Here is a 22,780-nt window from a genome sequence, read left to right on the forward strand (position 1 = left end):
GTAGAACTTTTTCATCATGACCAATTTATCCAGTAACATGGTATTTCAAAGGCAGCTAAAAAGGAAGATGTTATAAAAAGATAAATAGTAATATAGAAGAAAGAAAATGTTAGTGCCCAAACTAAAAATAATTGTTGCGGTTGTTTTTGTTTGTTTTTCTAATGGAGCCCAATGCAGGGCTTGAACTCATGACTCTGAGATTAAGACCTGATATGAGATATCAAGAGTCTGACACTTAACCAAACTGAGCCACTCAGGTGACCCCCAAACTAAAAATCACTGTAATTATTATTTTAAATCAATAAAAGTAAAAGGAAAATTAATGGCTCCGAAGAATTAAACTTTTGAGCTGCTATTGTTTTGTTGAAGCCTCCCTCCATTCTTGGCCCCCTCTTTTGTACTTACATCACTGACTTGCTTTGTGTTCTGTTTTGCCTGGACCATAACTGGGGAGTCCACGATGCTGGTAAATTTGATGGTGTCTGGATGCTGCCTGTACTTCTTTTCATTCAGGGCATCACCTGCTTTCCTAACTTTTTCTACATCCAGACTGCCAATAGGTATCCAGCCTATGCCTTTCATCCAGGTGTTGTAGTCTTCCTTGTAGACATTCTATAGCAAAGGGGGGAAAAAAAGGAGTAAGTGCCCCAAGCAGTGGGTTCTCATGCAGTTTCTGACCTTAGGAGAGGATTATCCTGTGAAGTAAGTGTCACTTACATCACTCTGTATGTGCATCATATTTTTAGACAACTCCAGGTCCATGGCATCAGGCAGGTAGGTGTAATGATGGAGTGTATGCTTATAGTTGACATTGCTGGCAACATCCTGAGCTTTCTTGGCTGCCACAACATTGAACATATCATGGGGTGTGTTGTATTTTGTTTTTGTCTTCTCATAGTCTTTTTTATACTCTCGGTCGGATTGTATCTTGGCTACATTCATATAGTGAACCAGTTTAGGATCATCTTGGAGACTTTGGAAGCCAACCATTTTCCCTTTGGCTTTTTCATAATCTTTTTTGTATTGAACCTATTGGAAACAAAGTGGGTATATTTTAAAATGTAGTTATGAAGATTTTACTGAACAATGAGACCATGACTTAAAGCAATTGAGCGTCCCAGGAATGACTTCAACAACCAATTAGATGTATTCATTTGTATATAGTTTGAAATGTACCCTGGTAAAATTAAAATGTTACTTAGAGCCCATTTAATTGTCTGTAGCTGCTTCAGCCACCTGAGAGAGGTTGGGGTGGGGAACATTTCCATAATTCATGTCAGAGACAAGGTAGTAAGTTCCTTTCTACTTATACACTGGTAGAGACAAATGAAAAGATAAACATTCTGCAATTACCAGTTATATTGTGCTGCTCCAGGAGACCCCCAAAGAGCTGGCTATCTTAATTGTAGTAGAATTTTAATGAGTATTTGGATATTCAAAGGAAGACCCAGAGCCAGTTGTGTGTAAACATGAATTGGCTCTGAATTATAAAGTGAGAAGAACTGAACTTGCTTGGGGAGATCTGGGAAGAAGCATGGGAAACTGAGAAGCAGAGATGTGAAGGAAAGCTTATGTGTGTATTGGGGTGGGGAGTAGCTGGAAGAATGTACCCTGAGAGAAAGGGAATGGGTAAGAAATTTTGGATGGCAAGACTTTGATGATACAAGTATTTATTATTCAATTGTAACTTATTTACATCGGTGCAATGTCAACTTCATTTCAAACAATCAATGAAGTTGTGCTTGGGACTTGGGGTTGGGGGACCAAAAGACGGGGCTGTGTTCCATCTCTGGACCATGCAGACCAGAAAAAGAAGTGAATCCAGGACAGGAGAATCCAGGTGAGCATGAGTGAAACCACTGTGTACAAAGTAGGAGCCAGAGGTAATGGAAAGACAAACCTCAGAATATCTGCATTAAGCAGAAGAAAGGGTATCCTACTTTCTAAAGGTTAGCAGGTGGGGGTTGAGTCAATTTGATTTGAATCTCAAAGAGGAAAGTAACTAGTTCATAGTTACAAGTATGATAAGGAAAAAAGACAAAATTTCTAACTTTCATGGAACCTAATGACTGCTATGGACCTTGGGGCCAATTAATCCATCTCTGGAAGCAATTAATTAAAAAGAAATGAGGGAAAGAGGGAATTCATATAAATTAAAGTTTTGAGACAAAAATGTTACCACCAGGAGGCTATTAGGACTTAAATAGTGAGTGACTTGTTTATTTCCATGAGGAGAATAACGTGAATTTGTACAGAAATACGGAGGAGACCTTTAACTTAGAGTGTTTCATTAGAACGGGTTAGTAAAGGTTCTACAAATCCTTACTGCCAGGAAAATTCAGACCTGTTTAGGGAACTTTCTTTTCTAAATAGTTTTCAACAGGACTCACTTCCCGCTGGGGACAGAAGACACGGCGACTTCTGGATAGCGAGTCCACCCCACCCATACTTCCTAGTTACACACTGGGGACCATCAACGGCACTTACATCACTCGCTGCCTGCCGGGCAGCTTTGGCGGCTCTGATGGGAATCGCGTCCGTTCTCAGGTCATAGCCCTTCTTGCTCAAATCTTTCAAGTCTGTTTTGTACATATTCTGAAAAAAAAAAAAAAAGTCCTTTGCATATAACTGAGGCCACATTTAGAAAGGCCTTCACACGCAGCCAGCAGCTGAGCTCACGTGCATACCTCACTGATATTGTAGGCATTAACTTTAGCCTGGATGAACTGGGGCAGGTCGGCTGGCAGGTTGTACTTGTGAAGAATTTCTTCTCCTTTGGCTTTGTATGCAACCTGAAAGATGAAAAGAAATGCATGAGCAAAACAAAGAAGGGAAAAGGGTTTATCGACACAGGAAAATAATTTCAGAACAGATCACATTACACAGAGGTGCTTTATATGAATGACGTTCTCTGGGTCATCCCCACATTCACCTGCACAGATCTGTGGGCCTTCAAGGTCTCACATGCAATGCACAGGGTCCCATCCTAGTGCCCGTTCAGCCTTGGCCAAGGTCCCTAGGTATGTGCTAGGCACCTCTGAGCTTCGATAGGGGCACTCAGAAAGGTTAGCCCCGGGAGAGGGCCTGATGAAAATGTTAACCTGCAGATACTTCCCTGAGCACAGAAAAGGCTAACTGGGTGGGATACACAAGCCATCTATCTTCCGCTTGGTGGGTGACTGATGGGACTCTGGGGTGGTTTTTACTCTACATGATTATCGTCTTAGCTCTGACTTACAACGTAGCTCCTCCAGAAGGTGTGCTGCATACCTTCATTTTCCTGGTCTTTCCTAGAAATAGGCTTATAGTGTTTCTTGTCATCAAGAGAAGCCCCTGATCTTCAATGTTAAATGGCTGGAAGGACGATCAGCATAGCACACGTAACACTCTGGAGAGGTGACTTAGGTGTGTCTTATTAATGAAAAGCTGGGAGAGTTACAGAATTGCTCATGGAACTGAGTCTCTTTGGATTGCAGAATAACCACAGGTGGTCAGCAGGTTTAGAACCAAACGTATTTGTTTCCGTTAACATTTATTAAAATACAGATAGAATTAGCACTCACATCACTTCTCTGGGCCTGGTTGATTTTGGACTGTACTATAATCGGAGCATCTTCAATCGAAGTAAACTTGAGAGTGTCTGGATGTTGGCGGTATTTTTTCTGTTTGGTGAATTAAAACAAGATAAACAACAATATTACTTTCACTGAAGGCTAATATATAAAAATCCTTGAGGTTTATTTTGGAGGAACAAGGGTTTTTTTCCTGATTTTAAAATGTTACGATACTAGCTTCTTGGTTGGCTTGGGGGAAAGATGAATACAATACAAGAAACAAGGTTCCAAAAATTGGCTTAATATTGGATGGTCTGGGGCATTACAGATCAATCAATATAACTTTCAGGAACCAGACTACTTGTTGCTTATGAAATGAAAGAGGGTACTCAGCTAAACAGAACCCAGAAACACCACAAAGTTTTCTAAAGCATCAGAAAAGCATGCAAGGAAATTTGGAGTGTCTTGTGTATGACACTAACAGGCTCTCAGATTCCTGTCAGTGGAACAGAGGTAAAGCAGCTCTCTGGTTGAGGGGGGAGGACCTGGGGAATTAGGCAATGGCTAGGGGTTCCTATAAGAAAGGGAGAACTTCTGCTCTGAGCCTCCGTGTGACTAGTCCACAGCTTATCACTAAAGTGCTGAGGAGCTAGCTACAGGAGAGAAGATGGTGGGTGGAAGGGGTTCCGACGGGACCTTCTAGCTACATTCCTATGTTTTCCTCCATCTAGTCTCCCAGTCTTCTTCCCTCCTGCATCTTCTACATGCCACTTCTGTGTATGAAGTAGCATCACTCAGCTTCAGACTTCTGAAAACCACCAACTCAGAGGAACTTTTATGGAAAATCTCTGAGGAGATAAAATGTTGTTCGCCAAAAGCAAGCAAAATCCCAGAACAACAGAAACAAGAACCTTCACTCAGTACCTCCGTCCCTCCTTTATGTAGGCTAACCTCCCTGATGTGTTCACCTGACAGCCATGGGAATGTGCCTCTGTCGGAGGGAAGGGTCAGATCACCTGGCCATTTAGAGTGAAAGATCATCGCTGCTTTTTTCTTAGACTGAATAACAACTTATCTGGTACTTCAAAATGATCAAGAATAAGACACACGGTATAATAGTTAAAGGAAAATTTCTGTAGTATTCATTCTATGCATTATTCATAATTGCCAAAACTGGCAATTATGAATCTACATGTGTACCACTGGACAGCCAAAAATATAGCTATGCAAAGGAATACTACTCAATAATAATAAGGAATGAATTGTAGATATGTGCAGATATATAGATGAGCCTCTAAAGCATGGTGCTAAATGAAGGAAGTCTCCTACAAAAGAGATTTCTAGGAAAGTACAACTATAGGGACAAAAAGCAAGATCTCTGGTTGCCAGGCATTGCAGATGGGAGGGGGAGTTTTCAAGGAAACTTTGGCATACTAGCAGCATTTTAAAATTCAGTTATAGTGATGACCATAAAACTACATGAACTTATTAAAAATGGGTGAATTTTGTGGCATGCAAATTATGCCTTGATACAGTTGTTTAAAAATAATTTAATCATGAATGGTTAATATAAAGGGTTTTGGTGATGTAAAGCTTATCTATCTGGATAATTCATGCATGTGGTAAGTGCTTTTTTTCTCAGTAACAATCATGAGAGAATGAAGAGGGAAAAGAAGGCGCTTCCATGGTTCTGCAGGCTTTAACACAGCACAATCCCAACCCTCTCTGTGGCACGTGGGATGGCTTTACCTCATTTAGGATGTCTGAAGCTCTCTTTGCCTTTTCCATTTCTAAGGATCCAAAAGGCACCCAGCCACATCCTTTCATCCAGCTGTTGTAGTCAGCCTTGTATTCAACCTAAAACACCAAGAGAAAGGTTACAGGTTTTTTGTTCAGCATCATCCTTATTCATGAAATCATTAACGTTTCACCCAAAACAGTGTTAAGATTTCTGACCAGCTTCCTTACTCCATATCTTAAGTTTTGTTTTTTTTTTTTTAAGATTTTACTTATTTGAGAGAGTGCGTGCACAAGCATCAGTGGGGGGAGGGGCAAAGGAAGAGAGAAAGAAACGCAAGCAGATTCCACGTTGAGCACAGAGCCCAACACAGAGCTCGATCTCAGACCCAGAGAGATCATAACCTGAGCCAAAATCAAGAATCGGATGCTTAATTGACTGAGCCTCCCAGATGCCCCATATTGAGTTATGTTAAGTATTTCCTTGGTGGGAGATTTTAACAGCCCTTAGGTCATCAGTGTTCTTCTAGCTGGCAAGTAGTCCATCTCATCCTTATTTCCAACTGAAAGGAGGTATGTGGAACTCTAATTCCAATATGAACAAATACTACATTTAAAGCTATACTTCATAAAAATAAATAAAAACTTCATAAAAATAAAAAAAATTGTTATATTTAGATAATCAAAGGTGAGGTGTTTGCTCCCTGGAACTCTAAGTATTATGTTTCTTTGGTCAAATTAGGACTGGTGGCCACATTGAAGGTAGGTAATTTTGCTCACCTTCTGAGAAGACTTGATAATGGTTATTCGTACTATAGGTTTGCACATGTTGCCCTTCATGTGTAATGGTTAACTTTGAGTGTCCCCATATCAGTTAACAATGCACTTTAAAATAGTTATGCTAGGGGCACCAGGGTGGCTCAGCTGGTTAAGCGTCTGCCTTTGGTTCAGGTTGTGATCCCCAGGTCCTGGGATTGAGCCCCATGTCGGGCTTCGCCCCACGTCGGGCTTCCTGCTCAGCAGGGAGTCTGCTTCTCTACCTCCCTCTGCCCCTCCTTGCTGCTCACTGTCTGCTTAAATAAATAGATAAATAAAGTATTTAAAAAATAAAATAGTTACAATCAATTTGCTTGTACAAGGCTCTTACTATTTGGAATTTTTCCTATTTTGGGGACACACTTGATGCCATTAAAGTAATAGGCCAGTCTTGGGGTGCTTGGGTGGCTCAGTTGCTTCAACGTTCAACTCTTGATTTTGGTTCAGGTCATGATCTCACTGTTGTGGAATCAAGCCCCATGTCAGGCTCTGTGCTGGGTGTGCAGCCTGCTTGGGTTCTCTCTCCCTCTCCCTCTCCCTCTTCCCCAGCCCTCCATACACACCCCTACTCTCACTCTCTAAGAGAATAAAATAATAAAATAATAGGCTACTCTTATTGTCTGGCTATATGTGGTACCTAAAACTTATATTCTAGATAGAAAATTCAAACCATTGTTCTTTAGTGTGGGCCTTTTAATTAGAATGAAAAATCAAGAAACTATTTGGTTTCTGCCTTTGAAAGGCTTACCGTCTACTTGGGAGAAAGAAACAGCAAAATTTTAAAAATAAGTAACAATGCATGAAATAGGATTGTTAGTGATGGTAATTTAAAATCGTTCAGGTGCTGTAGAAAAGAGTAGAGTGGGTCCTCAAAAAATCAAAAATAGAATTACCATGTGATCTAGCAAACCCATTTCTGAGTGTATACCCAGAAGAATTGAGAGCAGGCTCTCAAAGGAGTATTTGTCACCTACGTTTGTAGAAGCATTATTCAGAATAGCCAAAAAGATGGAAGAAACACAAATGTTCACTGATGGATAAAGGGACAAACAAAATGTGGTATGCACATAAATGCGATATTATTCAACCTCAAGAAGGAAGGAAATTCTGATACATGCTACAACATGAATGAACTTTGAGGACATTTCATTAAGTGAAATAGGCCAGTAACAAGAAGATAAATACTGAATGACTCTACATATACATGATCTACAGAGCAGCCCAGCTCAAGTAGAAGGGTGGTTGCCAGGAGCTAGGGAGAGGGGAAAACAGGGAGGTAACTGCTATAGAGTTTCAGTTTTATAAGATGAAAAGGCTTTGAAGACTGAGTGCACAACAATGTGAATATAATTAGCTGCTACTGAATGGCACACTTAAAAAATGATAAAGGTGGCTAGTTTTATGTTATGTGTATTTTGCTACATTAAAAAAATAAGATTGTTAGAATGAAGTGTTCAATTGTGTAGCTCAAATCAATTTGCCTAGATGAGTTTTCATCTGCAGGAAATACCTTCCGTGATTATGAAAATTGATGTTATAAATGATAGAAGATATTTTATTTTCAGGCAAGATAGCTATGTAGGTAAAAAATTATTGATAACAATGAATGAGGTAACAGTGAATGTTTACTGAGAATGCACTAGGGCCTGTCACTAAGCTAAATATTTTGCATGCATTTATATTCTCAAAATAATTCTTTTACTTTATTTCGATTTTACAAGGAGCACTCTAGGCTCAGCAAGGTTGATAGCTTTCCCGAAGGGATATAGGGATGAGTTCATGCTAGATCTAGGTCTAACTCTGAAGGGCATACTCTCATCAAGCCACAAGGGTCATTTTCCCATTACATACATGCTACATACAGAAGACAATGCCAACACCTCTGAGAATGGTCAAAAACACCATTCCACTTGATTATTTCCGTTTCCACCTTAGAAAAAGGGAATAGATAAAATCTGATTACTCACATCACTCTGCAGTGCATAAGCCTTCTTGGCGAGATCCACGTTGATGCTGTCAGGTGGGTAGCTGTAATTGTGTAAGATGTGCTTATAGTCCACATCACTGGCAATTTCCTGAGATTTCTTAGCTTGAGTGACTTGGAGCATATCAAGAGGTGCCGTGTAAATAGTCTTTGACTTCTCATAATCTTTTCGATATTCACGCTGTGAATAGGAATTTTCCATTTATTACCATAAATCCTCAATGGGTTTCCGGACAAGCACAGAAATCTCTCATAAACAACAGACAGGAGTTAGAGAAACACATTCAAACATCCGAGTAGTTATTTTTTTCCTAAAATTTGTTCATATGTTACACATTATTGAACCCTTTCCCTTCAAAAAAGTCAGACGTGGACATATGTTATCAAATCTCCTTTTAGATCAAAGAGCAACTGTCAGACAACAGGAGGGGGCCACAGCTTCTACTTCAGCAAGGTATTTTATTTTAACACAGGGTTTTTTCAAGACAATTAACAAGCATTATTTTTACCAAAGTAATCTAATCTTTTTGTTTTCCAATAAAGAAGTATTTTTTTAATAGATGAAAATTATAGGACAATCATTTCATGCTTCTGATTTTATAAAATGACTACTTCATGAATAAAGCTGTCCACTTGACTACTTAGCTTTTTTAACATCATGTTTATGGGGTTACTGATTTTTTCAACCTGACTATTCTACTCTTGACAGTAGATAAGCTCCACTGAGAATCCCCTTGGTTTTTTCATACCAAGTTTAATTTCAGTAACAGTTTAAAAGAAGCTTCAGATTGCAGCAGTAATAAGACCTCAAAGGAGAAAAGTTTGTAAAACTGAGCCATTAAAGTAACCTTGGCACTTATTACAGTGTTCTCATAAACCAAATGTCTTGACTGGGCCTCAGAAAGCACTTTCACTGGCTGGTTTTCTGGAATGTTAGACAGGGTGCTAATTAGGTCAAGGTCCCAGCTTCATCATGTCCACTCAACCAATTACCTTAACAGAGAGAAAAATTCTACCTCAGTGCCCGTAGGAAAATTCTAAACCATTCTATCTCCCCATAATCACATAAGCATTAAAGATGGTGACTCAAGCTAGCAAGTATATAAATCTTCTGTAGAAATTCCTGTTGCAAACAATCTGATCTTTTAGCTTTCTTAGGGAATGTGATCTTCCTCCCAAATATTTTGTGGGCAATCACTCTCACTGAATAAACATCACTTAATTGTAAAATCTAGCCTCTGGTTTATGAAAATAAAATATGGAAACTTTCTGATCATATGTAAGAACATTGAAAAAATACAGTTTGTCCTTAATAGAAATAAGCTGATGGGGTGCCTAAGTGGTACAAGCTGGTTGAGAGTCTGACTCATAGTTTCAGCTCAGGTCAGGATTTTGGGGTTGTGGGATTGAGCCCCACATTGGGCTCCATGCTGAGTGTGGAATCTGCTTGAGTTTTTCTCTCCCTCTTCCTCTGCCCCTCCCGCTCATGCTCTCTCCTTCCTTCTCTAAAATAAATAATCCTTTAATAAATAAGCAAATAAACTGATAATGCTGCTACAGCATTGCTGTGTGGAAGTGTTTTTGACTAAACCGTTTGATTCTTTTGTTCATGTTCATACCAGTTCACGCATATCTGCACATACAAAATGTTGTCAAAGGTCCAAATGGCTTAAAAGATTCTCTTTAAAAGCTATGCATGTTCTGTATCTGTAGCTTAGCACTTAGCTTGGATGTATGTGAAAATGATTCATCCTTGACTAGCTCTTTTGGTTACCAATATCAATTAACAAATATTTACTGAAAATACTACATGCTTAGTGTTGTAATGGGTACTGTGATAGGATAAAGATGCATGTACTGTCAACAGACAGATATAACCTTCTGAACTGAGAAAGGATAAGGAGCTGGTAAAAAACATAATATGATGTATGTGATCACTATATACGGACATAAATCAGTGTGAAGTTACTAGAGAAAACTACTGACCACGGGATGTTTTAAACTGCCATATGGCTACATAGCACATGCAAAATGAATTAATGAAGATACATATAGATTATATGAACACATGTTTGAAATGAAAGTAAAGGATACAAGCATCCTTCTAATTATGAAAAAATAATATTTGCAAGCTATGTTGAACACTCTTAAGGAATTCTCTAAACATTTTTTAAACACAGCATATAGTGCAATTTGCAATAGATTTTTTCCCCTCTATAGTAAGAACTTCAACCAAAAGAGGAGACTTGGCCCATAGACAAGCCATAGGGAGCTTATATTCTCTGAAATTCAGACAAAAGACAGGAAGAAAAAGTTCAATTTTCTAGACGAATGATCAAGTCTTTTATCATATGTTCAAAGGAGCCTATAATCAATGGAGTATTTTTCTTGAACCTATGCCGGTACTAATTACTGAAGTCAATAAAGAACAATAATTAACAATGAGATTTTTATCTTTGACTCATGATTTTCTTCCAATATAAAGACAGTTTTAAAATCATCATTTTAAAGGTTATTTTTTAATCTGAATATGAAACCATCTAGTGATGTTTTCAAGAAGTTTTGAGAATTAAAATCAATATTCTATTAAATTAAAAAAAAACGGTTTTCAAAGTGAAATGGACATCAAGTATAAATCAGAAATTTTTCTCCTCAAAGGTACGAGAATCTAGGAAATCATTCTACTTCTAAAGTTCATTCCCAGCAGTTTGTTGTGAACATGACAGAGCCCGTGGACATGGTATCCTTCTACGTGCTACCCCCCTTGGGCATATTAAGAGGGATGTCATCTTGAAAGCAAGATAGATCTACAAAGACACTCACGTCACTCTGGTTTTTGGCTGTCTTCAAAGAATGCAGCATCTTGGGATCATCATTAATGCTCAGGGCTCCAATCATCTTCCCTTTGCTTTTCTCATAGTCTTTCTTGTACATCACCTGTGAAGACATCACACATGCCAGATCCCACCCATCAGGCAGTGTCACTGGGGGCCGCCTGCCCGGGTGCCCAGGCCATACTCACATCGCTGGCGATCCTGCTGTTGGCTTTGGCTGCCAGCAGGGGGATGGCGTCCACCTTAATGTCAAACTTCTTTGCTTTGCTCTTCTCCCAGTCATGCTTATAGATATTCTGAACAGGAGATTTCAGCAGAAAATTTGTTAGAACAACATCTAACACAGATTCATTCAGTAACAATAAGAAACAGACTGAAGACTACTATATGTAGACTTTTTTCACCTACAAACACTGTATGTACCAACTGATAGTATAATTATTTATTAACCTGTCATCCAGCTTCTCCCCTCCCACCGCATAAGGCTAATATGCTTTCTTAATATCCTATGAGCTTTCTAAAATTTCTGCCATGCTGAAGTATAAAGGACAATGTAAAAAGACAACCACTTAGAGAAGGTGAAATGTGACATTCATAGAAAAGAGCTTGCCAACGCTACAGAGATGAGCTGAGGGTAATTAAGAGGATGTTTCTGATGGTAACATAAAATGTGGAAAATGAATTAGAAGAGCAAAGTAAGAGCCTTCTGAGCAGTTCAGCCTTAAAAGCTCCACTTATACTCTGGAAACAATTGCCACCGTTGCAATTGCATAACTCCTAATCTGGTCTTTTAAACACCCATAACATTTCCCCTTCACACGGGCACATAATGGTGGATTTCTGTAGCTTTGATACTTACGTCACTTAAGTTATAGGCATTGACTCTGTGCTGGATAAACTGTGGAGCATCTGCTGGCACGTTGCACTTGAACTTCTCACTTTCATGTTTTGCTTTGTAATTCAGCTGGAAAACAGAAGATATCCAAACAGTTCAGGGTCCGGATTTCCTTGAGCGCACATGGGAGAGTGTATATAATGAACGGCTACTTTACTTCTACCCTTTTATGAAACACGCCTCAAAGCGATGGTCTATGCAGTCAAAGTCCGTTACAAGGCCTAGACTCTCCTTCTCTCTTTCAGGATTGTGGTGTAATCCAGTTTGGGCTGTCGTTTTTATAAACGCTATCACAATGTACGTGTGGGAAACTCATTGTTGGATCTAAACTTTTAGGCTGTGACTTCAGGACACGAACACTCAAAGTCTATTAAATTCTATGATCAGAGAAATAAAAATAGAAATAATTTCTAAGTAATTAAAATGCTAGTACAGTCAAAAAGATATATACATTCTGATTATTGAAAATGTAAAGTACAGCACTGTATTTAAAATTTTTTAAAGGTGACATAGGTGGAAGGAAGGGGATATAGAGAGACAATGAGGCTGAATTCTGGAGCTAAAGGCAAATGCACGATTGAATGTTGTCAACAACGGCGCCCGTGGCCAGTCCAGGCCAGTGAGAGCAGGCGGTGACAACACACGGCCTAGGACACCCTGTTCCTCGTCAGCTTCCCAGGCTCAGCTGGGCCAGTGATGTTAGCGTTTAGCTGTTCCTTCTTGTGGCATAAAATATTAATATGCTAGAAATGCCGCATGATGAACTGACAGGACTCCTGGGGTATAGCGATGTCATTCACTTCATTACCAACTGCAAATGAGCTGTGATACTAAAACACATTTTATCGTAGGACAGGATGTATTTTCCTTCCTGAGAAGGTTGTGCCGCTCTTAGCTGCTGGCACCGTGCAGCCCAAAGTGTGGTCTAGCAGCAGCAGCATGGGCATCGCTGAGGAGCTTGAGAGAGAGTCAGCATCTCTCTCCAGACCAACTGAATCAGAATCTGTACTCTAACCAGGTCGCTGGGTGACCCACACGAGTGTGACCGAGAAGCACTGCTGCTCTTCCCCGATCTTCACCCGGCTGGACCGTTCTGCTTTAGATCACCCTTGACCACCCTCTCTCTCTCTCTCTCTCACCATTCTGTTTGAATTCTGTATCGGTATCCTGTATTCATTTTCTTATTACTACCTGATGTCTTTCTTGTCTCTGCGCTCTTTATCTTTTTGTAAAGCCTTTGTTAGCAAACTCAAGAATGGGAAATGCTTGCCTTGTTACCCACACAAATACATGCTTTGTTGTTGCCAAATTCATGAAGTTTAGTATGCATTATTTTGGGTGTGTGACAGATCCCAATGGACAAATTCCCCACTAAAAATTAGTGGCTTATTGAGGAAATATTATTTTTATTATCATCCAATACCATTTTTCCCAAAGCTGCAATTCAGTCTAGCAGCTTCATTTGCATCTTATTAAATCTTGAAAAATGACATTGTTGGGTAGATAGATGAGCCCGTGAAAATGCTTATATTTCAAATAAACACAGCATTCGAGGTCATCCACACTTGCACAGATCAAGGCACTTACATCGCTAAGCTGTTTCGTGTTGAGTTGGGCTTGCAACAGTACCGGAGTGTCGGTGACGGCCGTGAATTTGGTCTTATCTGGATGAACTTTGTACGTATGCTAGAAAAGATGTTCTTTGATGAAATATCATAATAACATATCTTTATATTCTTGTTTATATACATACTACATATAGTTTCCAGTTAAAAATAGAGTTTATTTTCTGAAAACTTGGTTGACATGTTGTCACTTCTCTATCTCCATCCCCTGATGTTGCCTCTAAATTGGTCTCCCTGCTGCAATTCAGCAACCAGATTAATCTTCCTCTGGCTCACGCCTTACAACGGCTTTCCATACGACTTGACCTAAACTGTGGTGTGGCTGATGAGCCCTACCCTACAGAATCTGCCCCCCCCATCCCCTACCATTTCACTTCTTACCACTGTCTCCGTCTCCAGAACGCTTCTGCTACTTCATCCTTGCAATTCCTTAAGTGCCCAGCTGTTCTCTCCTTAGACCATTCTTCCAGTTGTCTCCCCTTGATCTCGGCATGACTGCACATTCCTGCCTTAGACCCTCCCAGAGCACCCAGCCTATGGAGCCCATCCAGTCTCTCTCCCACATCACCCTATTTCAATCCTATAGCATCATTCTACATAGGTTGTTTTATCATTGTCTAGTAGCTTCCTTCTTTATACGTTTTTTGTTTATTATCTATTTCTCCCTCTCAAATGCATGCTCCCCCAGAGGCAGCCCACCTTGTTCCCTTTTCTTTCTCAGCGTCAAGGACAGTGCCTGACATAAGCTATAATAATAATTCACAATAACTTTTGTGCTCCCCAGTTCCACCCCAAATTTAAAATTTACCATCTGCTAACCACTAGGCATTAGCATGTTAACTCCTGCTGAATTCACCACTAGATGGCACAGGAACCCCAAACCCCACTTGGAGAAGTCCGGGCAGCTGACTTACGTCTTTACACTGGTCTAGCTTCTTGATTGCTTCATATTCTTGTGTGATTGTCTGAGGGAAAAAGCATTTCCCTTTATCTTCTTCATACTCAGCTTTGTAATTTTTCTATAATGAGAAAGAACGAAAATAGATCATGACTGTTCTTACTCCCAAAGAATGTCATCGAGAGACAGGAACAATGGTCTTCAACTTAATGTCACTGTTGGGAGTGGAGACTTTCATGCAGTGTATTTGATATGGGTCCTTGAAGCTGCCCACGTAATGGCCCAAGATGTTCTGTACATAGGAATGTTTGTATTTAGTCTGAAAGAGAAGCATATTGACAAATATGCCAATTAGGTACGTTATTTGTCACATCGTAGAAAAGCCCTCAAACCCCAGGAGCAACCATGGCCTTTCCAACCTCGCTGAAGTTCTTCAGCAGAGTGTCAAGTTGGTATTTAGGGGTCTCACAGTAGTTCCTGCTCTTTGCTTTTGTCTTCTCATAGCTTTCCCTCTATAATCTCTCTGTCAAAGGAAGAAGAAAATTAACAGAGAAGAAAAATCTATGTCATGGTGTAGAAGCCATTCCCATCATTGCTATACTTAACCACAAAGAAAAATTTTGTACTTTTTCAGAATTTATTTTCCATACGGCGAAAAAGGCAGTATTCCTATGGTAGAGGCTCACATCTTAGATAATCTAGTCTGCTAACAACCGTATATGCGCTTGTGTTATTTATCCTAACATTGCTCAGCCAGGATATCCCATGACATACCAACACTGCTTGAGCAATTTTGTCTATTTTTTTTTTTGCAATTTTGTCTTAATGTAATTCTATCCACTTGAATGCGTTTGAAGGAAAATGAGTTTTTTAAATACTGCAAAATTAGGTAAAAGGTATAAGGTGGACCTTAGATACTTAGGCTCAGTCCTAGAAAAGTCTTTAGCTCATTACTTGATGAAAACGCATTTTATTTACAATACCTTTGAAAGCTGGCTTTTCTCCTTGAGTTCTAATATTTTTCTTTATAGTAATACACACTAATATGGTTTTTCCATTTTATTATAGGTATCCTGTATTTCTACACATTCTCCTTAATTTTACCATGTAGAAATCCAAAAATATACGCAGTAAAGACAAGCATACTTATAAATGATACAGAATAGGGAATATTTATTTAATGCCATGAGTTAGAGAAGCAATTTTTATAAAGAATTTTTAATATTTTAGTCTTTGAAACAAGATCAGTGTTTTATAAAATTCTTAAAATACTTTGTTCTTGAGGTTATGCTTCATCTAGTTTTCCTACTTTATTGGTCTTTAGCCTGGTTTTCTCACTTTTTGCCTTTTATTTTTCTGTATACATTTTTGCAAAGTACCTGAAGTCAGATCATTACATGGAATGAATATGTGTTTATACACACTGAGATATTAAATCCATTTCTAGGAAATAATGATAAAGAAAATGCTATTGCTAGTGTATTTTCCCCCTAATAAAACAGAGGGCACTAAAGAGATTAAGGAAACATTTACAATTTCACTGCTGTCTCAAAGTACAGAGATGTCATAAACATAAGGAACTTAATCATTTCTTACCCCTGGGATTTTGTGTTTGACTTGTCATCCTGAATCAGAAATTTCATATAGGCTAACATCTCATCCAAAGTTATAGTAAACAGTAAATGCAGCCATATCTGAAAGTAAGGGTGATTTACAAAGACACTCACGTCACTCTGGTTTTTGGCTGTCTTCAAAGAATGCAGCATCTTGGGATCATCATTAATGCTCAGGGCTCCAATCATCTTCCCTTTGCTTTTCTCATAGTCTTTCTTGTACATCACCTGTGAAGACATCACACATGCCAGATCCCACCCATCAGGCAGTGTCACTGGGGGCCGCCTGCCCGGGTGCCCAGGCCATACTCACATCGCTGGCGATCCTGCTGTTGGCTTTGGCTGCCAGCAGGGGGATGGCGTCCACTTTAATGTCAAACTTCTTTGCTTTGCTCTTCTCCCAGTCTTGCTTATAGATATTCTGAACAGGAAAATTTTAACAAAGGAATTGGCAAAGGTGATATGCATGTTATCACACTGTCAAGACTAATGAGTATCTCAATACTCTGTCTTAATATGAAATAAATGAACCATTTTAACTGTAGAAAATCATGCATATTTTAGTTATTTCTCTTCAAGCTGAAGCTTCTAATTTTCCAAGATCAAGATTCTCTCCTCCTCATTAGAATCTTTCATTAAATTAACCTAATCCTAGTTACCATACTAATATCTAAGTACTGATACTGAGCATTTCACAGAGTGGCACAAATATTCTACAGTTAATTTACTTTTTATGATCTAAAGATATCACTTTCATTTGATCTCAAAGTCCTCTGTAAAGGTTATTTCCTGAATCATTACAATACTCATTGATGCTAGATAATCTAAGTACTTATTTATAGAATTGTTGAAGAAATTGAGATCTCCCTTTCCAAGGGGGATTTGACCTTTCTATAAAATTAAGTTTTGAAAATGAAAGGTAGCAATGGATACCTGGCCTTATGCTTTTTGTGCAAGCTCTCTTACATGTAGAAATAAGCATCATTTGTGTGAAATAAGGGACATTATACATCTGAGGAATAAATAAAATGAAATCATATCTGAAAAAACAGGTCCTGGATGAAAATTAATCATTGTATAACAAAAATGAGGGATCCCTGGGTGGCACAGTGGTTTGGCGCCTGCCTTTGACCCAGGGCGCGATCCTGGAGACCCGGGATCGAATCCCACGTCGGGCTCCCAGTGCATGGAGCCTGCTTCTCCCTCTGCCTGTGTCTCTGCCTCTCTCTCTCTCTGTGTGTGACTGTCATAAATAAATAAAAATTTTTTAAAAAAGTTTAAAAAAAACGCAAAAATGAACATATGGCTAAAATATCTAACATTATGATTTGCAGTCAAACCTACATGAGTGGTGGCATTTTGGGGGTTGGTTAAAACATATCAAGACTGTCTAATTGTATGAAGCTACCTACAACATTGCTACACACATTTATAAGGTAAATTGAGAGATACATGTGTAGAGGCATAAGGACATGGTGCAAATGCTAAATGTTCTTCCCATCTTTTTTTAAGATTTTATTTATTTATTCATGAGAAAGAGAGAGAAACAGAGGAGCCTGATGTGGGACTCAATCCCGGGACGCCAGGATCACGCCCTGGGCCAAAGGCAGGCTCTGAACTGCTGAGCCACCCAGGGATCCCTGTTCTTCCCATCTTTAACACTGAAGTGTTTATTCAGTGAAGCCACCCAGAAATAAAAGCACAGGTTGTCAGGATATCCCATAGCATAGTATATAGGAACTTACATCACTCAGGTTATAAGCATTGACTTTGTGCTGGAGGAGGGCAGGAGTATCCGGGGGTATGTGGCACTTGAACTTTTCACTTTCATGCTTTGCTTTGTAGTTCAGCTGAGATAGAGAGTGAAAGAGACAGAGACAGACGGAGAGACAGAAAAAAGGAGACCTTTAGCTCGAAAGAAGAATTGTCCCAAAATACAAAAATCTTGGGTGGTACATTTCACAGAATAAAACATAAAATACATTTTGTTAAATAACAACTGACAATGTTGTTGAGACCAATACACAGAAGTCCAGAGCTAGGGTAGTCCACCCTGCCCGACTGACAACCTGCATGACAGCACGTCTGTCACCATGGTAGGACTATCCTGGAAGGAGGTGGCTCTTCCATATATGCTCCCTCTCCAGGCACATCACAACCGGCCCCCAGAATCAGGAGATTCTGAGACTCCCAGCCCTTTCATTCCATGGTCAATACGCACTTTCTGGAGAAACACGTCCCCTCACATACATTATGGTTTGTTAATACTCTTATCTGAAGACTTTATTTCTGGCCATAAATTGATGGAGGTTACTTTTATTGTTTTGCTTAGTTCAGCACAAGCTTGGAAGTTCATACTTAAAAGTCATGTGATAAAATTATCTCAAAAGCTCCATTTTCCGAGACTTATTTGAGACAGAGACATCCCGTGCATTAAACATCTACTCTGGGCCAGGGTATTTACTTCGCTCAGATCTCCTTTCATTTACCCTCAAAACAACTGCAAATTACAAAAGGGAAATGCGAGGCATGGCGGGGTTAAACAATGTGCCTAGGCTGCCAGGTTATAAACGACGGAGCTGGAGTCTAGCCCAGATTTGCCGGACTCAAGGCCTCATGTTCCTTCCAGCATAAGCTACATTAGTCCCCCTTAGAGAACCATTCTGCTATCCTTGCTATACATCCCGGAAGATGCAAGGCAACTAAATAGGGAGATATTTTAGGTGATGACAAATATAGACAAGTTAAATTTGCTAAACTCACTTAGCCTTTTTTGGTAAATGTGACAAGTCACTGGATTTTATATACAGAGTTATGATACGTTATCCCTCAAAATTGGATTTCCTGCCTATTTAAAGGAACTTACATCACTCAGTTGCTTGGAATTGACTTGGGCTTGCACCAGCACAGGAGAGTCGGTGACTTGAGTGAATTTTGTTTTATCTGGATGGACTTTGTAGGTGTGCTGTGGAGGGGAAAAAAAAGGAATAGTCTTAGCAATCAAATCCTATAGTCCAAGCAAGGAGAACCCATTCCCCAAAAGAAAAGAAGCTTGTAGTTAATAAAACACAAGGCTCTTCTCTAATTAGACTGCAGTGTTTTTAGAGATGCTTTCATAGCTGTACAAGAAACTTTCTCATTCTTCAGATTTCTGATAACTCCTCTTTGGGGAAATGTACTAGAATTAGCTCTTGAAATGTATGGATGACAGCTAGGGAAAACAGTTCATCACCTACAAAATAAATTTTGTTTCTTATAATTTCCTTGCTTGCATATATTTGAAAAGTGTTAAAATCTTAAATATCTCTTGACCGCTAGATGCTCTGGAGGGCAGGATGTTCGAAGGTCATTCTACAGACTCACATCTTTACATTGATCCAGTTTCTTGATTGTTTCATATTCTTGAGTTATAGTCTGGGGGAAGAAGCCTTTGCCTCGGTCTTCTTCAAATTCTGCTTTGTAGTTTTTCTGCGAGGAAGAGAAATCAGACATGAGGATGCAACCATTTTATCCATGCCCTAAAGAGGTGTTATTTGGAAAGCTGAACAACCATCTTAGAACTTACGTCACTGTTTTGAGCTGCAACTTTCATGCAGTGTGTATGATATGGATCCTCAAAGCTGCCCACATAGTGTCCCAAAATATTCTTTAAGTAGGAATCTTTGTATTTGGTCTGAAAGACAAAACATATTTCATGTATTTATTGGGGGAAAATAATGGATCTTAACAGAAGAAGTAACCACAGAATTGCTTACATCACTAGTGAAGTTGTGCAGAACTGTATCAAGTTGGAATTTGGGGGTTTCGCAGTAATTTATGCTCTTTGCCTTGGTCTTTTCATAGTTTTCCTTGTATAGTTTCTGTTGAAGAAAAAAAATCAATTAGATTCTTGTCACTCCCACACTGATTAGTAACACTTGTATTTCTCAACAATAAACAAGAAGAGAAGATAAAAGATATACCCTGTCAACTGTCTTAAAAACTGACAATATTGGGGTGTAGTGAATGAAAAGTTTCTTCTATTAGCAATTACTGTAAAGTTTAGGTTTTTAACATTCACCAAAAAAAGTCAAGAAACCAGTACTCTGCCTCAGACCAAGCCCTTAGCTGTGGAGATTTGTGTGTACTTCAGGACTGCTACATCCGCTCTCCCTCAACTCAGACTCGTCTTTCACTGATGGTGCCACAACAGACAGGAATCTTCTGAGCAACAGGGAATTCTTTTTTAAACAAACCTTCAAAACTGTTTATTATAAGTTGAGAAACACACTCTCTCTTCCTCCTTCCACCAAGGGAAAAAACCCCTTATACAAACAGATATTTTAAAATTAAGGTATATACAGGAACTCAGATGATAAAGCTACTCACTCTTCTCCCCAGCTAGGACCTAAATTTAGCTCTAATGATGACAATAAACAACCATTGGATTTTAAATGCACAGCTGATAAAGTGAGAGCCTTGTCCCTTTCTCATGTTGGGTTTTGAGGTTGTAAATGGTGTTTTGGTTTTTAAATATTTATATTGTTCTCTTTATCAACAAAGTAGGTTTGAACCTGAGCTTTGCTATGTTTGATAAAGAGGACCTTTATTTAGGAAACAGAAGACATGCTTTGCATTGATTTCCCGACAGGGCTATTTGGACAGATCCACTCACGCTCTCACCTGCCACCCCAACTCCACTCGCCTCATTCCTCAATCACAGGTACGCATTTCTATGGTGCTGACTTAATCCAAGGGACAAAGAAAAGATAACTAACCCACAGGGGAACCATGTATAATCCTCAAATATTGGGAAAGCTTAATACTTTGGGAATAACCTAACTGATCACATGTTCTCTCTTATTTATATAGTCAAAGTGGTCTTGGGCTGTTAGTCTCTTAACGCCATCTCTCACTTATCCGATTTTTATTTTAAATCTTATGGATTGGTCAGACTCTTAATTCTACAAGTAGAAACTCCTGTGAAGACTTAGGGAACCATTTTTTTTGTTGTTGTTGTTTGTTTTTTGGGGGGAGCCATCTTTTAAGTCGCGCTTTCTGCAAATGATGGTTTCTAGGGCCAAGATTTGCACAGAGAATGATAGAGGTGAGGAAGAACCTGTGGAACCCAGGACATTTGTCTTTGCCCTGCTTGAAGAACACAAGGGCAGGGTGCACACCAACTTCATCTCTCACTCTCTGCCCCTTTCAAAGCCTCTTTCTGGGTCAGGATCATGGAGAAGCACAGGCACTAGAGCCTATAAGCAAAGGAGGATTTCTCTGCCCATTGAGCTAAATCCACAGCCCCCCCCCCCCAAAAAAAAAACTAACACACATCATGCTCAGAGGCATTCCTGTCTTCCTGTGGTTAAATAGTTCCAGGGAAACTGCTACACTAGAATCCTAAAGTATTTGCAAAATTATATATGCATTTAGTCATTATAGAAAGAGAGAGATTTCATCTCTCTAGCAGCTAAGGTTAAAAAAACACTTTCTGACAAGAATGTACTTACATCACTCAGGGCATCTCCTGCCGCCTTCAGCTGCTTGAGCAGTGGGTTCTCTGAGGCAGGAAGTACATTATAATCTGCTTTTCCTTTATTCTTTTCATAGTCTTCTTTGTATTTTACCTGTAGGAGTGAAATGATAAAGTAACTGGGTTACTTTTGTTCTTGTCTCTATTATGGATATTATGACATAGTTCTACAAATCAATGTTCTCTCTAGAAAAGTGGCAGCTTGACATTTTATAAACAAAATACTCATAGTAACTCATAACAGCAGCAAAGAAACTGCATAAATCTCCAGGATAACTTTTCTTCCCATTCATTTATTCACTCAAAAACATCCATAGGGTATTGATTACAGTGCTGGCCTTGGGACAAGTACAATGAAAGAATAACACCTGGTCCTTGCCCTCAAAGAGAAAAAGACATACACGCAAGTAATGGCAGTGTATCATGTCCTCAGACACTTGCTGCTCCACAACTCTCATTTAACTTAGCCTCCAGCGGACCTAACTACCAACACATTTTTCAAGAAAGCAAGCCAGAAGCATCATCAAAATCTATCCTCTGATGCCTCATCTGACTGTGTGTGAGCATGTGTGCAGTTCATGTGCATGAAGAGACCATACATTGGTAAATTCAATTCAGAAACATTTTAAATAGTGGATCGCTCCTTTCTTCCTTCACTCACTTCTCACTCTCTCCCGACTCTACTCCTACCTCGTCTTGCTGATGTGTTCACATGGAGATATCCAGAGTTCAGTCCTTAGGGTTTTCTGTCTATGCTTGCTCCCTTGATGGTCTCCAGTCTTAGGACATTAAATACTCTCCATATACTGACATCTCCCAAATTTATACAACCCTCCCATATATTTCCCCTGAAACTTCAGACTTGTATAATCAACTGTCCACTTAGTATTTCCTTCCACTTGGATGTCTAAAAGGCATCTCAAATCTTACATGTTGGAAGCTGAGCCCACATTTTCCCTCCAAAAATAATTGTGCACTCCTTCCACACTCTTCTCTCTCTTGATAAAGAGAAATCCCATCCTCCAGTTGCTTAAACCCAAAAACATTCTTCTCATATCCCACATCCAACCCAATAGCAAACCAGGTCAGCTCTATTCTCAAAGTACATTTTATCGATCAGCCCTGCTCCCCTCTTGATCTAAAACATCACTATTTTGCACCTGGATACTGAAATGGCTTCCTGGTGATGTGTTCTCCCTGCTTTCACTCCCTTAGCAGGGCCAAGGCCAGGGTTTCAACCAAGTCTGATTGGTTTTGAAGTTTATACTCTGTCTAGTGCTTTAGAATGTCAAGGATTCTTTTTACCAAA

The 22,780-nt window shown here is 39.4% G+C and overlaps 1 protein-coding gene across 1 annotated transcript in view; it reads right to left on the reverse strand.

Moving 5' to 3' along the window:
- Positions 1-22,780, reverse strand: part of NEB (nebulin) — a 200,923-nt gene that overhangs the window by 154,676 nt on the left and 23,467 nt on the right. The window contains 22 exon segments of the mRNA XM_049097113.1: positions 406-612; positions 718-1,029; positions 2,488-2,595; positions 2,688-2,792; positions 3,564-3,662; positions 5,304-5,411; positions 8,075-8,272; positions 10,915-11,028; positions 11,114-11,221; positions 11,785-11,889; positions 13,408-13,506; positions 14,360-14,464; positions 14,537-14,662; positions 14,763-14,864; positions 16,071-16,184; positions 16,270-16,377; positions 17,702-17,806; positions 18,823-18,921; positions 19,320-19,424; positions 19,522-19,629; positions 19,712-19,816; positions 21,449-21,565. Of these exon segments, the coding sequence (XP_048953070.1) occupies positions 406-612; positions 718-1,029; positions 2,488-2,595; positions 2,688-2,792; positions 3,564-3,662; positions 5,304-5,411; positions 8,075-8,272; positions 10,915-11,028; positions 11,114-11,221; positions 11,785-11,889; positions 13,408-13,506; positions 14,360-14,464; positions 14,537-14,662; positions 14,763-14,864; positions 16,071-16,184; positions 16,270-16,377; positions 17,702-17,806; positions 18,823-18,921; positions 19,320-19,424; positions 19,522-19,629; positions 19,712-19,816; positions 21,449-21,565 (2,757 nt within the window).

The sequence above is a fragment of the Canis lupus genome, chromosome 19 (assembly GCF_003254725.2).
Source record: "Canis lupus dingo isolate Sandy chromosome 19, ASM325472v2, whole genome shotgun sequence".
NCBI lineage: Eukaryota > Metazoa > Chordata > Mammalia > Carnivora > Canidae > Canis > Canis lupus.